Here is a 15,911-nt window from a genome sequence, read left to right as displayed (position 1 = left end):
TCATTGGTAAAGATAATAGAAATTTTATTTCTCAATTCGTAATTCTCAATAAAAATACTTTCTGCATAGTGGACACTGACAACTCCAAAAATATACATGGTATAATCCTAAGGTCACTTGATAAACTCAATATATAATGCATTCAATCGTCTAATTAAATACTCTCGCGGAAATTAATCTATCTATCACTGGTTAAGACTGTACGAACGGGATGAAGAGGATATAGACTGTCCCATGATGTTTGAAGGCACGTTCTCTTTCAATTCCTCCCTCATATTGCCATTAGATCTTGAAAATTGAGAATAGAAAAATTAGCAATAAAATTATTTTTCATTCAGAAACATATAAATTAAATTTTACTTACTGAATCGAGTCCCCAGATACAGTTTCGTAGGATTGCAACAGAAGTTCCAATTCTTTCACTCTCCTGTCCAATTTGTAGATTTCCGAACGACGAGAACGACACAGATTCTTCAGAATGTCTTTCTCTTTCTCCAATTTCTCGATTTTCTTATCAACCATTACCTGGTCCTGTCCAATAAATTTGAAATATTGAATTTAATTCACTATTTTATTCCCCATTATCTTTCATAATTAATTATATATTTAATTGTATGAAATTGAATAAAAATTGTTTGCAACAATTTTTTTAAATTATTCAAAATTTAAAGTTTCATTATTTTGAGGAATCTATTGAAATTAAAAAAAATAATAGAAATCACTAAAAAAATCAATTACCGCAACAATTCCCGATCTGGGCGCAAAAAACCCAGTCATGACCTCTGGAATGCACTGCGTCTCGGCATCTCTCCTGTTGTCTCTCCAGTATTTACACTTCTCACAGTTGCTGGCCTTGCCCTGGTCCTCCCTGAGCCTGCTGACTTCCTTCTGCAATTGCTGGATATTCTGCTTAGCCAGATCCAACATTTCCTGGTAATCCTCGCACTTCTTCTTGTAGGGAACGCAGAGACCTGCGATCTTCATCTCCAGGGCTGTTATCTTGCCCTTCTTCAAGACCAACTGATGCTCCAGATCGAGATTAGTCTTCCTGAGACTCTCACAATTGCACTCTCTCTCCTCGGTTACGACGAACTCCTGTGCGAGCTCCTGCGGCCGATTCTGATTGAAAATATCACTTCGTCTCTTTCTCCTCATTGACACACTTGGGGTGGGGCTCGCTGACCTGGAGGAGCTATTGCTCTTGGGGTGCGTCAACCCGTCGTTGATTTTTAACTTCAATTCAACATTTTCCTTCGTCAAGGTGTCACACGTCTTTACCTGCTCCTGAAAGTCTCTCGACAATTTATCGTATTTTTCTCTTAGAATATTGTAGTCTGGATCTTGAGTTCGGGTGCTGGTCTGGGCGTCTTTTTCTTCTTTGAGGTCCCAGTATTTCCTCTCCATGTTGGTACCATAATTATCCAGTTCTTCGATTCTCTGCAGCATAAGGTCCATCTCTTTGTCGAGTTCCTCATTTTCTTTCTTCAGTTTCATATTTTCAGATTGAAATGCTTCCAGCTGAGACTGGAGGCCGGTGATTGTCGTCTGAAGAGTGGTGATGGTGGTGGACGATGACTGAGAGGAGGTAAGCTGTGATTTTAGGTCAGTTAACTCGGAGAGAAGCTGTGACTTTTGCGTCTGAAGTTCTAAAATTCTATTGCTGGCCCCTTCAAGACTCCTCTTCAACCCCGCACTCTCATCCCGGAGATCCTCCAGATCTCTTTCAGCAGTGAGTTTACTGGTACTGTTCCTGATCTTCCTGACAAGTGATTCATTCTCCGCTGTGAGAGCTTCAATTTTTTCCTCCATACCGTGTAACTTTGCCTGGAGAACCTCATTAAGATTTTTACTCTCAGCAAGTTGTTTCTCAAGACCTGCAGATTTAATCTCTTGACTCTTCATGGCATCCTGTACCTCATCCAACATGGCTTTCTGCTTACTGCTCTCTCCCCTCAAGAACTCGATCTCAGTCTTGTATTTTTCCAGTCTCGACTGATTCTCCAATGATTCGTCTTTGAGTCTCTCATACTCAGGGGTCATTCCCTGAATCTGGTTTTTCATCTCCGAGAGCTTATCGCACTTGACCTTCAGAAGTTCCGTGACCTCCTTGACCTTCCCCAGATGTTCATCGTTCAGTCTCCGGAGGCTATCACAGGCCACTGACGCCTCCTCCAGTTCTTTCTCCAGTCGATCAATGGTGTTGACTGATTTATCCAGCTCAATGCCCTTGAGATCGATGATAGCTTGATAATTCTCCTTGTTGGCCTCCAGTCCCTCGATACTCCTCCTCAATTCCATGTTCTTCGTTTTGAGACAGTCCACAGAGTTCTCCAGCTCTTCGATCTTCATCCTGTGCCTCTCCTCCAGCTGATGAACCTTGGACGAGTGCTCAATATCCTTATTCATCAGTGCCTCATGGAGAATCTTTTCATGCTCCTCCAAGCTCAGTGACTTGGAGTCCTCCGAGAATGACCCCTTCGAATACTTTTCCAGATCCGACTGCAGAACCACGTAATCCGCCTCCATGACCCTCACCTTCTCGTCCAACAAATTCTTCTCGTGCTTCAACTCCTTCAGAAGGTTCTGGAACCGTGATAAGTCCTCCTCCAGAGACGACTTCTTCGCCTCGTGAGTTGAAATTTCATTCTGGAGTCTCTCCACATCTGCCTCCAGCTCCTTAGCCCACAGCATCGATCTTTTTTCCGCGTCCACCAGCTGCTTCTTCTCCTCTTCCAGCTTGAGTTTCTCCTTCTTGTGGGAGGACTGGATCGTCTGTATAATTTCACTCTCTTTTGCCATTATCGTAGTGATGAAGAGTTTTATCAGGTCGATTATCACCGGTGTTTCATCCAACTTCTGTGACGACTGGAGAGAGGTTATCTCCTTTTTCAAGTACGATTTTGCCTCCTCCAGCTCCTGAAGTCTTGGAGAATTAGTTTGATCATTCACTTGAGCCTTCAACGATGAGATCTCATCAACAAGACGACCATTTTCATTTCTACAACTCCTCAAATCATCACTCAAGGTATCAACAGTCTCCTTCAGAGTCTCATTGGTTTCTCCAGCTGCTTTCAACTCCAGGGAAATTCTCTCGCCCTCTCTCACTCTCTCCAGCAAACACTTATTCTCCTCCTTCAGTGCCTCCAGCTGGCCCTCAACCGCCGACTTCTCATCCTTGAACTTCTCCAGAGCATTGCTGACGTTGTTAATGCACTTCTTGAACTTCTGGAGATCATCTCTGTGTCTCTGCACCTCCTCCCTGACCTGATCTATCTTCTTATCACTCAACGTCTCGATCTCTTGGCACTTCTGATTGTACAGAGTCGTCAAGCTGTCATAATTAGTCCTCAAGTCCTCCAACTCGCTGTGCAGCTTCTGCACTTTCTCCTCAACATACGAGACAGCATCAACACCTTCTGGAGCTTCCAGAATACTTCCACTGAATATCGTATCGTCCAGAAAACCAGAAATATTCATATTCTCCTTCGCTTTTTCCTGCAACTTCCCGACACTGACTGATCTCCTCTCAAAATCCTCTCTCAAATCCTCAAGTTTTTTATCAGCTGATTTAACTTCCAGTTTCAAAGCCCGACGGGTCTGGATCAATTCAGCCAGGTGTCCGCACGTTTTGCAGGAATCACTCTTCACTGACAATTGATCCTTTAGCCCCTGGATAATTCTCTCGTAGTCCTCGATCTTCTCCATGAGATTGTTCGACAGATCTTCATTCTCCTTTTCCAGTGTCTGGCACTTCTCCTTCTGAATTTGGAATTTTCGTTCCATTTCCTCCAGTTCCTCCAGCTTCTCCATGAGATCAGAGGATAAGTGGCCATTCTCAGCTGTCAACGAATCAATTTTCACCTGGAGATCATCCCCTGTGCAGACACTGAATTCCATGAGATTCATTCCAGAGTTGTTCAGGCTTTTGTTCAAAGTCTCCAGATTTCGCTTCTCCTCCAGGATATTCTTCACCTGCTTCTCCAACGACCGTTTTATCTCGTCAGCGTGAACGTTCTCGTGCTCCAGTTCTATCGTCAGTTCGGCATTCTCGTTTGTTAGGATCATGACGGTTTGTCGAAGGTTTTCCACGTCAGCTTTGAAGGTTGAGACGTAGTTCTTTATCTCCTCACTCTCCAGAGCCTTCTCCTGAAACTCCTTCATCAGTCGCCTGTTGTTCTTGTCCAGGGCATCGATCACTGAGATCAATTCCTCCGGGGTTTTGGCGAGCAAGCCCTGGAGCAGAGACTCCTGGAGAAGACTCTGATCTGGATCGATTAGACTAGTGGATATCGTGGTATTTGCAGTGATAGACATATCGTTGGTAAATACTGAGTCGGTTGGAGCAAGCGACTTCTCCAGAGCGAAAGAGTTGAAAAAGCTGGTGTTGGAAATTATGCTCTCTTCCAGGAGGGTTTTATCAATCGTTGAGATATTTTTCGGGATTCTGAACTTTGTATCCTCCAGTTTTGATGGTAATTTTGAAACTGGAGACGACTCTGGAGGCCTTTCTGCAGCTTCAGGGGAGGAAATTTCCGGGCTCTTCTGTGTCAACTGCGGTTGTTTAGTTGGAGTTAATTTCTGTAGATGTAAAATTTCCGTGTCTTTGCATTTAAGAGTCAATTCCAAGGTCTCAATTTTTTTATGTAGATCGTCAACGATTTCTTTCTGATTTTTTTCATTTTCTTCTGTTTTTGACATCAACAAGTTCAGTTTCTCGTTTAACTCCTCGGTTTCGTTGGCAACAGGAATCAATTTCTGGAGCTCAGAAATCTCTAATTCCTTCCGTTTAACAGTCAATTCCAAGTCTTCAATTTTTTTGTTCAAATCGTCAATGATTTCGTTCTGATTTTTTACATTTTCTTCGGCTTTCAACATCACCAGGTTCAGTTTCTCTTTCAATTCCTCATTTTCGTTACTAGCAGAAAGTGATTCCTTGAGCTGAGAAATCTCCGAGTCTTTCAATTTAATAGTCAGTTCGAACTCCTCAATTCGTTTACCCAACTCATCGACGTTTTCTTTATGATTTTTTACATCTTCCTCGGCGGTTGCCATCAACAAGTTCAGTTTCTCCTTTAATTCCTCATTTTCGTTGGTGGCAGAAATTGATTCTCGGAGCTCAGAAATCTCCGAGTCTTTGAGTTTGAGAGCCAATTCCAAATCCTCGATCTTTTTATTCAAATCATCAACGATTTCTTTGGGCATTTGCACATCTTCTTCGGCTTTGGATATTAACAAGTTCACTTGCTCTTTCAATTCCTTATTTTCGTTATCAAGTCCTTCAATTTTTTCGCCTGCTGAAGTCAATTCAGTCGTCAATTTACTGATTAAAAGTTTTAAAGAGTCATTATCGTTACTTTTACTGTCAACTGCCTGGCTAGGTCCATCTTTGAGTGACTTTAGCTCCTCCCAGGCGGCATTCAGAGATTTCTCCAGCTCCTTCTCCCTGAGCTTATGTTTATCAACCAAAAGTTCCATAGCATACGCGTGGGAGGAGGTTTCGTCCTCCAGAATTTTCAATTTGTTCGTGGTCTCCTCGAACTTGGCCTTGAAGAGATTCCTCTCCGATTCGATCAGCGGTAACTGTTCTCCTGCTGATGTCAGCGATTCAACAGTTCTTCGTAGTTTTTCACACTCTTCGAGGGACTCCTGGTGCTCGTTTGTCAGAATGGAATATTCACTCTTTAGCTCTGAGTACTTCTTATTTATATCCTTGCATACCTGCTCACTGTCCAGGAGGGATTTCTGGATGAATTCCAGCATCGGTTCCTGAGGTACCGCATCCTCCTGGCGCAGCTGTTTCTCCAGAGTCGTGTAACATCGTAGTTGATTGTACTCAATGCAGAGGTCTGTTATCTGATGGCGAAGATGTGTCTTAGGAGTTTCAGGTGACCCGCTTTCAGCGTTAGGAGAATTACTTTTGGTCGGTGTTGTTGGGCATTCAGCGTTGGATGAGGTGTGGCCAGACCCTGACTCGGGCTCTTCCACGTGCCTCCCATAATCAACGTACATTTCCCGAGGTTGTTGCACAGAGTCATTGCTCAAGCAGGACCAACGTGCCATCTTCTCCTCCTCATCCTTGATGAGCTGTAGTTCAAAGTCCTCCCAGTTGGTCGAGAACGATTCGTCATCAGTCACTAGCTTGACATTTCTGAAGACACTCTGCCTCCTCTTCATGTATTTTTTCTTCTCCTCAGGATCTTCATGTAGTACAACACTCTCCTGAATGGTTGGCAATTCAAAAGTCACTGGAGAAGAACTTGGGGAAGTCCCAGGGCCCCCCCAGGTCCTCCTCCGGCTGGATGGGCACTTGGACTTTTTACCCTCACTCCTGCACCCATCTCCAGAGAGAATTTTGGTCCTGAGGAGTTCAATTCGCCCCTTGAGTACATCAATAATCTGGAGTTTCTCCTGCTTTTCCTCCTTCTCCTCCTTCAACGCCTTTGACATATCCTTGAGATCCCCCTCGAGCCTGTGAATATGCCTCCTGAATTTCTTGACCAGTGCCTCATCGCTCCCAGTCTCATTCACCTTCGGTTTGTTCTTGATGCCCTTCGCCCTCTGGGCAAATGCCAGAGTGCAAGATGTCTCATCACCAGCCGCTGGTGTCACAGCACAAATGATGGTCGTCAGGGAGTTGCCGCCTAAACTCGACTGTAAAATTCGCGTCAATTTGGAGTCCCTATAGCTGATGTGTCCCACCCCCTTCTGCCCCTTACACTTGATCTGGCTTTCGCTCAATTGATTGATCACAAGACCTAGAGTGGAGAGTGACAGGTTGATATGTTTTCCCTCCTTGAATCTGTCTCCAGTGGCTCCAGTCTCTTTGGCCCGTTCGGATCCAGCGAGATCAATCAAATTCAATTGGGCAACAGTGGCAACTCCATCTGGATCACTTCGCAGGACACTGGTGATCATGATCCTGAATATAGTGTGGCTCCTCGAGCTTTTATCATTCATGTGTGTCTCTCCTATTCTACGATTTTTCTGCCCCCTCTTCATCGCCCTCAGAATGTCCTCCACCGAATGAGTCACCTCCTCCTTACAGTCCACCTTCACCTCCCCGTTCTCCTCGCGGAGCTTCAAGTCCTGATTCGTCGTGTCCAGAAGATCGTTAACCTTTTCGTTGTACAGCTCAATGTACGAAACACTTAGCACAAATTCTCGAGTCTCGTCCTTCATGATGTAGTCAAATATCGCAGTGACTGCCAGAGGAATCACTCCTGGCTCCAGCTGCGTCCCCATCATTGTGTAGGTCTTTCCAGATGAGGTCTGACCATACGCAAAGATGGTTCCATTGAACCCTCGCATCGCTGCTTCTACCTGTAATTGTGGGAGACTTAGTTTCTTGGGCGCTCTCTCCGAGGGGCCAAGTTCGTTTAAATTATCCACCTGAAGTCCCTGGTGCATTTCTTGAATTTTCGTTCTCGTCACACGGTTTCACTCAAATTCCAATGAATGGTGCAATTTGCAGCAGTAAATGCAGTAAATGTTATGAAAAAATCGGTGGATGCCGCGACGTTCAGTTTTAGTTTGTTTAAATAGTGTACGAGGGTTAATAAAAATCAACCAAATCAAGTTAATATACCTTCGATCTTCACGCATTAAAGGTGCTAAACACTTGTTAATTATAGGCATTAGAAGTTTGTGTCAGGTTTTTCATGCATTTAAAAAGTGTAAAAAAATCAGGAAGAGCCATAAACCTTCCCCTGGCGCAAAGTAAACCTAATATTCGAGTAGAGAATTTGGGTACGTCCGCTGGTGTCATGCAAAAGCTTCAGAAATCATCTCCAAGATGAAAAACAGACTTAAATGTTATGAAAACCTCGATTGATTCTTGGAAATGTCGATTAATAGAAAAAAACGGATTGAGCATTAGTGATACTATTGATAGGCGAAACAAATGAGAAAAATACGGAAGTTGAAAACCTCCAGGAAGTAAACCCCAGTCCAGAAGGTAACCTTTTCACCCCGATTCCTTGATAAAGAATAAGCTCACCACAGGGAGAACCGTTGCCTTGAAAACATCTTCGTTAGTAGATTTCTGATCAAAAATGTAGTCGAAGCTGTACTCAGTTTCTCCTCTCTTCTTGGTCTCCACATCAAACTGGGTGATTTTGTTGTTGTCAATGGCCCACTGTTCAGGCAGATTATCCCTTTCCTCCCTCTTTATCAAGGGACGCACTTTAATCGCCACTTTTATATTATCCGACATTTTGTTTCTTTTTATTCGTCAAGGGAATGATATTACCGTCGAATTCACTGAACAAACACTTCACACAGCACGTTGAACAAATTACCTGTACATTTTGCAGACTGATAAGTACCACAATCTCAATTCTTCACTTTATTTTGTATAAAAACTACCGAATCTTTTAGGTTATCCCAAGTCAATATATCTCACGGTTAATGTTCAATCAATTTAATATTAATTATCACTTTTTGGGTCTGACTAAGCGTATTTGCAAACCTAAATGAGGAAAACACCAATTTTCCCGTCATAACGATAAAAATCCGTTAAATAAGTCACCATTTTCACTCTACATTTTGTCAGATTATTAATGAATTTTCACAGCTTATTATTAACAGTTGGTATGAGAAAGATCTTTGGCTAAAATGGGGATGTTCACTAAGTCTTTGGGGGGGGTTTAATGAGTTGTTGGGGATGAAAAATCAAGAGTCTTGGCACGGAACGACCGGGAGCGTCACAGACAGAAACACAAATGAGAGGAATGAACGACGGTTACCAGCCGGTGGACGCCTAACCGTTTGATTTGAAATAACGGACAGTGATTGGTCGACAAAGAGTTTGTCGGAATATTCGCGAATTAATGGCGCTAGTGGTCTTCCACTTTCCAATGGAACAGACAAGGAGGGTCTGAATGTGACTGTCTTTGTCTAAACTCTCCGTCGAACGGGGGGTGGGGGAGAGTACATATGGGCCAACAAAACCAGGTACCGTTCAATTAAAAAAGTTGATTTTTTTATTTTTTTGCGGGCCAACATCATAGGCAAAATTCAAATGTTGATTATTAATTATCCATAGCACTACAAAAAAAATCAATGCATGTACGATGATGTACTAACGATGTACAATCATGTACATTAGTTAGTTTTTCCATTTGCAACCCCCCGCAAGCTAAGTACATAGGCATCATGGCGCATGCATGTTTGCGACCCTCCAACTGCGCAAACGCGAATGTGGGACACCGTTGCGTCTCCGGTGGCAATTACCGGTACCAAAAACAAGATAACCGATTGAAATCCCATCCCCACCCCCAAAACTTCGGGGGAGTTTCCACATCTGTGTATATAAGATCGCTGTGGCGATGCCACCATCGACTTAACCTGTCAAATAAGAACAAAGTGAATGAAAAAGTGAGTAGTTAACAGGAAACCTCGATGGTTGGTCAAACTCCCCTGGTACAACAAAAGCCCCCAGAATAGTATAATCGTTGCAATTACCCCACGTCTGTTCCAGTTTATTTATTTTAACATTTTATTTCTTTGTCAATTGCCCATAAATCATTACAATCTCATCGTGGTTAATCATTGGTCTGGGACGCCTAGACGGAAGCAAGAAAAAAAAACGTACGACGAATCATTTTGTCAAAGGTACACAGGCTATTATGTATCAAAAATCATCAGCAGGTCAGTTCTAATTAATTATCAGCATCACTTAAAGCTGCATAGCGCTACTCCTCTCATACCCAAATACCAAAAAACAGCGCATAACGCCAGACTAATTCTCTGTACATATGTCAAATATACCGTAGGTTAAAATAATAATCATAATCATAACAATAAATACGTGATGCATGATTTACGTTTGGAAGGGTACGAAATGACATCCTATCGCGATGAATTTTGTTATATTTATTTTCTACTCGTGAAAATGTCGATGTGTACATGTGGATAATAATACCTATGCCACGAGGGAAAGAAAAATTTGCGAGTGATTGCTGGGAGCATTGAGGAAAGCAACTCCCCGAGGATTTTTCGTGTTCCTTTGTCTCGATTTTAGCGTTAATTTTTACAAGTGTTTCTGGACCACAGAGAAATTGTGACCTGGAGGATGAAGGGTGTACAGGTTAGGTGATGAGGCAAGATCAGAGGGGTTCAGGTGGATTCCTGGGGACAGGATGATGGTTTCATTGTGTCGTTCACGGGTTTCAAAAAATAATTCTGTGTACGTGACGGAGACATTTTCATTTATTGTTACATTAATTTTGCAAGATTTCATGGGTTGGAAGTGAGTGATTATTTACAACGGTTTTTATCTTTCCTGTTTGATGACGTGATCGGTTACAAACAGGGGATTCAATGGCTTCACAACAACATTATATGAATATTGCAAGTCTAATCTAACCTATAAATCCGAGTTAAGTCTAATTTATGAATATTTTACGTTGTGGTATGGCTTAAGAATCACAATTGAACGTAAAAAATTTGGAAAAGCTTTATCAGCATCTAGGTATTGCTCTAAAAAATGTGGGCATTTGTAATTATTAATTTTCTCCTTTATTTCCCCTAGACTCGTCACAGTAATTTGACATAACTTCACGACAATATCACCTCCAGACAAATTCCCAGCACTATGTCAACTCATAGAGGAACCCAGCAGAGTGCCCCACCTGGTCTTAAACAAATCGACCTGGACCAGATATGGGGAGACCTTCGGGAAGGTATCGAGCAAGTCTACAATCGCCAGTGCATGTCCAAGCCCCGGTATATCGAGTTATACACTCACGTTTACAACTACTGCACATCGGTCCACCAACAGGTAAATAAAGATGAACAAACTTAATTTAGCAGAAGTTGAAAATTTTTTACGCAATTCAATCGACAAATTTCATCATTACAATTCTTCAATCTACAGTATCACCTACATTAACCTCTAAAACACACTTGAATAGCCTTTATAAAAATCAATTAAGTACACTAATCTTGAATCTGCCAATAACGTTTCAGTCAATCAGTAATAACTACTCAACAAATTCGAAAGTAGAACAACCTTTATTATAACCGTTTCTGTGGAGCGAATTAGGTATTACAACAAATGCGATAGCAGCAGATTCGCTATCTCGCTTACATTTGGAAATATTGATCAAAAACTCTATGCAGAGGTCAATCAACAATCTCATTTTATCATTTTACTACTGAATTAGTAAATCAATAACATAGAATGCAATAAAATAAGAATCCCTGTAGGTGACACGTACAGCAACAAAAAGTAAAAAAGGCCAGATATCAGGGGGTGCCCAGCTGGTGGGTTTGGAGCTCTACAAACGTCTCCGAGATTTTCTCAGGAATTACCTCATAAGTCTCCTCAAGCACGGAATAGATCTCATGGACGAGGATGTTCTCCAGTTCTACACAAGGCAGTGGGAGGAGTATCAATTCAGTTCAAAAGTGCTGAATGGTGTCTGTGCGTACCTGAATCGTCACTGGGTTCGTCGAGAGTGCGAGGAGGGACGCAAGGGCATCTACGAGATTTATCAGTTAGCCCTTGTCACTTGGCGGGACAATCTCTTCAAGCATCTTAATCGACAAGTCACAAATGCCGTTTTGAAACTTATCGAACGTGAACGCAATGGCGAAACTATAAACACACGTCTGGTATCGGGCGTGATAAACTGTTATGTAGAGCTGGGCCTCAATGAGGAAGACCCGGGGGCTAGGGGGGCCAATCTGACTGTCTACAAGGACTCATTTGAGAACGTCTTTCTCGAGGATACTGAACGCTTCTACACGAGGGAAAGCTCAGAATTCCTCAGGCAGAATCCAGTGACTGAGTACATGAAGAAGGCGGAGCAAAGGCTCCTGGAAGAACAGAAGCGAGTGCAGGTTCGAATTTTTTTTATCAATGAAATTATGACTCGGAGAAATTGTGCTGATATGAAGACCCTAATTATTTCGGATCGTAAAAAATAGGAGATTCACAAAATGAAATTTCAAAAATCGATAATCCACCAACTTTTGCTGGTTAACGTAGAAAAAAACTTTATTGCGCTCGAAATTTTCTTTAAAACAAAAATTTACCAGGAAAAAAATAGTCCTGTCATCTATCTATCAACAATTTAAACATTTTTCCAGGTATACCTTCATCAAACCACTCATGAACGCCTAGCCAAGACTTGTGAGCGAGTTTTAATCGAGAAACATCTCGACATATTCCACTCCGAATTTCAAAATCTTCTGGACGCAGACAAGAACAATGATCTCGGTAGAATGTACCAGTTGGTGGCAAGGATACCTAATGGTCTTGGTGAACTTCGAAATCTCCTCGAGGGTCACATCGCCAATCAGGGGTTGGCAGCGATCGACAAATGCGGTGACTCAGCTGCCAACGATCCCAAGGTCTACGTTAACACAATTCTCGAGGTTCACAAGAAGTACAATGCCCTTGTGCTTGTGGCCTTCAGCAACGACTCAGGATTCGTTGCTGCATTGGACAAAGCCTGCGGAAGATTTATCAACAGCAATTCAGTGACGAGAGCTGCCAATAGTAGCAGCAAGTCACCAGAATTGCTGGCTAAATATTGTGATCTCTTGCTGAAGAAGAGCAGTAAAAATCCGGAGGAAGCTGAACTAGAGGATACCCTCAACCAGGTACTGACTATGGAATTGCTGACTAATTGAAATTAATTTTAACGTAGTCCAGTTCAATTAATGTAAATTTAGTGCGTTTTGTTACTTGTCTAGCCAAAAAAAATCCACAAAAAGTTTTTAAATAATTATAAAAAATTAATTACCAGAATTCAATAACAAATAATTTAAACTCAGGTTATGGTGGTGTTCAAGTACATCGAGGATAAAGACGTCTTTCAGAAATTCTACAGCAAAATGTTGGCAAAACGATTGGTCCAGCACATGTCGGCCAGTGACGATGCTGAAGCATCAATGATATCAAAATTGAAACAAGCGTGTGGCTTCGAATACACCTCGAAGCTCCAGAGAATGTTCCAAGACATTGGTGTGTCCAAGGATCTCAACGAAGCCTTCAGAAGGCATCTTACCAATTCAGCGGAACCACTGGATATTGATTTTAGTATTCAAGTACTTTCGTCAGGCTCGTGGCCCTTTCAGCAGTCCTTCACGTTCTCGTTACCAACTGAACTGGAGAGATCTGTTCACAGGTTCACAACGTTCTACAGCTCTCAGCACAGTGGCAGAAAGCTCAATTGGTTGTACAATATGAGCAAGGGAGAACTCCATACAAATTGCTTTAAAAATAGGTACACACTGCAAGCGTCTACCTTCCAGATGGCTGTTCTCCTTCAATACAATGCTGCTACAATGTGGACGATACAGCAGCTGCACGACGCGACGCAAATTAAAATGGATTTTTTGGTTCAAGTTGTGCAGATTCTACTTAAAGCTAAGCTTTTGACTGCTGCCGTTGATGACGAGACTGAATTAAATGCTGGGAGCAATGTCGAGCTATTCAGCGGGTACAAGAAGTAAGTTTTGACTTCATATGGAAACTTTTTGAGTTAATTTATCAATTAAACTGACTTTGTAATTTGAAAAAAAAAAAAGACAATTTTCCTCGAATATTCTGAGCTTCAATTTGATGAAAATTAAATTTTTTCTTCTTATGTTTTGCCAGTAAAAAATTGAGGGTCAACATTAACATCCCGATGAAGACGGAATTGAAGGTCGAACAGGAGACAACTCACAAACACATCGAGGAAGACCGTAAACTCTTGATACAAGCAGCAATCGTGAGAATCATGAAGATGAGGAAAATGTTGAAACACCAGCAACTGGTGGCTGAGGTCCTCAATCAGCTCAATTCAAGGTTTAAGCCGAGGGTTCATATAATAAAGGTAAAAAATAATGATATCCACAGCTACACAGCCTGGATTCATAGAGAAAATAATAATTTCCATTTATTAATCGTCATTAATTTTTTTATTCACAGAAATGCATAGATATTTTAATCGAGAAGGAATATCTGGAGCGCACCGAGGGCCAGAAGGACACGTACAGTTACTTGGCATGATTTTCCAATGACTCGTGAATCATCTTTCTCCATTAAACAATTAAAAAATCCAATTAAAAAAACAGACAAGAAATAGAAGATAAAGAAAAAGGTCATAAGAATGTTCTCTTAATGTCAGACAGCGTGTCAGGTGTTGCGACAATTTCTGTTTCTCTATTCTTCGTTCATTGTCACACGTGTAACTGTTCTCTTCTTCTTTTTTTTTGTTTAAAATAAAATGAGGAGGAACAAGAACAATTAAATTCTCCAGATCTCGTTTGATGAGAGGATAATCAATAATTGGAGGTGAAATGGTCGGTATTTTTGATGGTACGGTTGAAAATAAAGGAACAGCACGTCTGGAGAAACGTTCGAACGTTTTTCCAGTGGTATTAAAAATTTGTTTAGCTCTTTTTTAATTGAACGATGGAAATAAATGTGGGAAATTTGCTTCATTTTCTGATATTGTGTCTCATCTTTTCCGGTATGAGAGAAAACTGGTTGACCACGATGCGGGATATGAATGGAATTACTCATGAAAATCAATTTGAGTGGTGAAAAGTCACTAACCATTATTATATTATTTTGAAATTGTAATAGAGAATTTTCGTTATAAATCATGATATTTTTTACTGCCTATGTTTCTACCCTCGACCTATTTAAAATCATTTTATTTATACACATTGGCTTAAGTAGTTGACTGAAAAACACCTGCATGCTGAAGATGTTATGTTGCTGATGTAATTGGAATTGTCTTGTTGGTTTTTTTCCTTTCGTCGTCAAATTTTTGACAAAGTCCGGATACACTCCACTCAGCCCAGTGGCCCATTATGATCACCAGTCCTTCCAGTTCAATATCTTTGACAAATCCTGCCCTGTCAACTGCACTTGGTTAGACACCTCCAGAAGTGCCTTCTGCTTCTTCAGATTGTCCAGTAATAGAATCTGCTTCTTGAACGCTTGCAGCACCTCGGCTTTTTGCTTCTGTACCTTCCTGATATTGTTCATCTCATTGTCCTTGATTTTCTTCATCTCACTTCGCAATTCCTTCTCCTCAATTTTACTGCACCTGGCAGAATTACGAAGTTTCTCGTTTTCCTCCAGCGCTCTACTGTGACGAAGGTCCAGCTGATGCAGCTGCTGGATCAGTGATTTACACTCCTTCTTCAGAGCATCAATTTCCTGGAAGAAATAACGTGTATAATGGCACACTTTTAAAGATTGAGTCTGTTTTACATTCTTGGATTTTAGTCTACCTTCTGTAGAAAGGAGTTCTCCTGCGTCTGCTCGTGCGCGTTCGTTTGAAGATGACTTATCTGAGCCTCTAGTTTTGCTAGTGACCCCTTCTGCAAGTTGTTCTGATTGTATAGCTTATCTCTCATCGCAGAAATCTTCTGATTCTCCACTTCCAACTCCTTAATGCAATTCGTTTGCTTCTTCAATTCATCCTTCATGGTATGATTCTCTGACGTTAACATCTCGATTTTCTTCTGCAAAATTTTTACAATTGCCTCGTTCTTCGACCGGTCAGGTCTCGGAGATGATATCAAGTCTGAATTAGGATCCGGAAGAAACGTCGGTCCCTCGGTTTTTCTTTTTTGATGACAACATATTAGATCAGCTCATTTATTTGCTAAAAAAATTAATTAGAAAATAAAAAACCATATTTACTCATTCGTTCGACTATGAAGTGGATACTCCGCGTAGAAGTCATCGAACGCAGATGAAAATCGGGATTTAAAGGTGAAAGAGGGACCGAAGGACTCGTTGGATTGGGCAACGATGTCGATCTCCTTCATGAGCTCTTTCGTCTCCTCATCTAGCTGCCTATTCAACCGATGAAATTCCTTCTCCCTGTTGAGCAGGTCCTCCGTCATTGTCGAAGTCTCGACAAACTCTTTAGAAACAAGCGAAGGTTGCTATGGCG

General features: G+C 41.6%; 3 protein-coding genes across 7 annotated transcripts; 1 reads left to right on the top strand and 2 right to left on the bottom strand.

The window, feature by feature from the left end:
• Positions 1 to 7: 7 nt before the first annotated feature.
• Positions 8 to 8,735, bottom strand: LOC135166895 (uncharacterized). The gene is made up of 4 exons (XM_064129617.1): positions 7,997 to 8,735; positions 739 to 7,320; positions 365 to 531; positions 8 to 288 (listed from the first exon to the last, which is right to left on the bottom strand). The coding sequence occupies exons 1-4, from the start codon at positions 8,210 to 8,212 to the stop codon at positions 186 to 188; spliced, it is 7,068 nt and encodes a 2,355-aa protein (XP_063985687.1). The 5' UTR covers positions 8,213 to 8,735; the 3' UTR covers positions 8 to 185.
• Positions 8,736 to 9,303: 568 nt separating this feature from the next.
• On the top strand, positions 9,304 to 14,444 carry LOC135166872 (cullin-1). Of its 5 annotated transcripts, XM_064129559.1 has the most exons (8): positions 9,320 to 9,375; positions 9,568 to 9,648; positions 10,532 to 10,780; positions 11,209 to 11,844; positions 12,094 to 12,609; positions 12,784 to 13,460; positions 13,610 to 13,829; positions 13,925 to 14,444. In XM_064129559.1, exons 3-8 carry the CDS (start codon positions 10,595 to 10,597, stop codon positions 14,003 to 14,005), a joined length of 2,316 nt encoding a protein of 771 aa, XP_063985629.1. In that variant the 5' UTR covers positions 9,320 to 9,375; positions 9,568 to 9,648; positions 10,532 to 10,594; the 3' UTR covers positions 14,006 to 14,444. The 5 variants fall into 5 exon arrangements, with proteins under 5 accessions (XP_063985631.1, XP_063985629.1, XP_063985628.1 ...); XM_064129561.1 differs by lacking the exon at positions 9,568 to 9,648 and having other exon boundaries at positions 9,304 to 9,375; XM_064129558.1 differs by having other exon boundaries at positions 9,322 to 9,612.
• A 152-nt stretch (positions 14,445 to 14,596) lies between these two features.
• LOC135166878 (testis-expressed protein 9-like) lies at positions 14,597 to 15,880 on the bottom strand. The gene is made up of 3 exons (XM_064129571.1): positions 15,656 to 15,880; positions 15,241 to 15,577; positions 14,597 to 15,166 (listed from the first exon to the last, which is right to left on the bottom strand). Exons 1-3 carry the CDS (start codon positions 15,859 to 15,861, stop codon positions 14,819 to 14,821), a joined length of 891 nt encoding a protein of 296 aa, XP_063985641.1. The 5' UTR covers positions 15,862 to 15,880; the 3' UTR covers positions 14,597 to 14,818.
• Positions 15,881 to 15,911: the final 31 nt, after the last annotated feature.

Source organism: Diachasmimorpha longicaudata, chromosome 10, assembly GCF_034640455.1.
Source record: "Diachasmimorpha longicaudata isolate KC_UGA_2023 chromosome 10, iyDiaLong2, whole genome shotgun sequence".
In the NCBI taxonomy this organism is placed as follows: Eukaryota; Metazoa; Arthropoda; class Insecta; order Hymenoptera; family Braconidae; genus Diachasmimorpha; species Diachasmimorpha longicaudata.
This window is presented reverse-complemented; position numbering and strand designations above follow the sequence as displayed.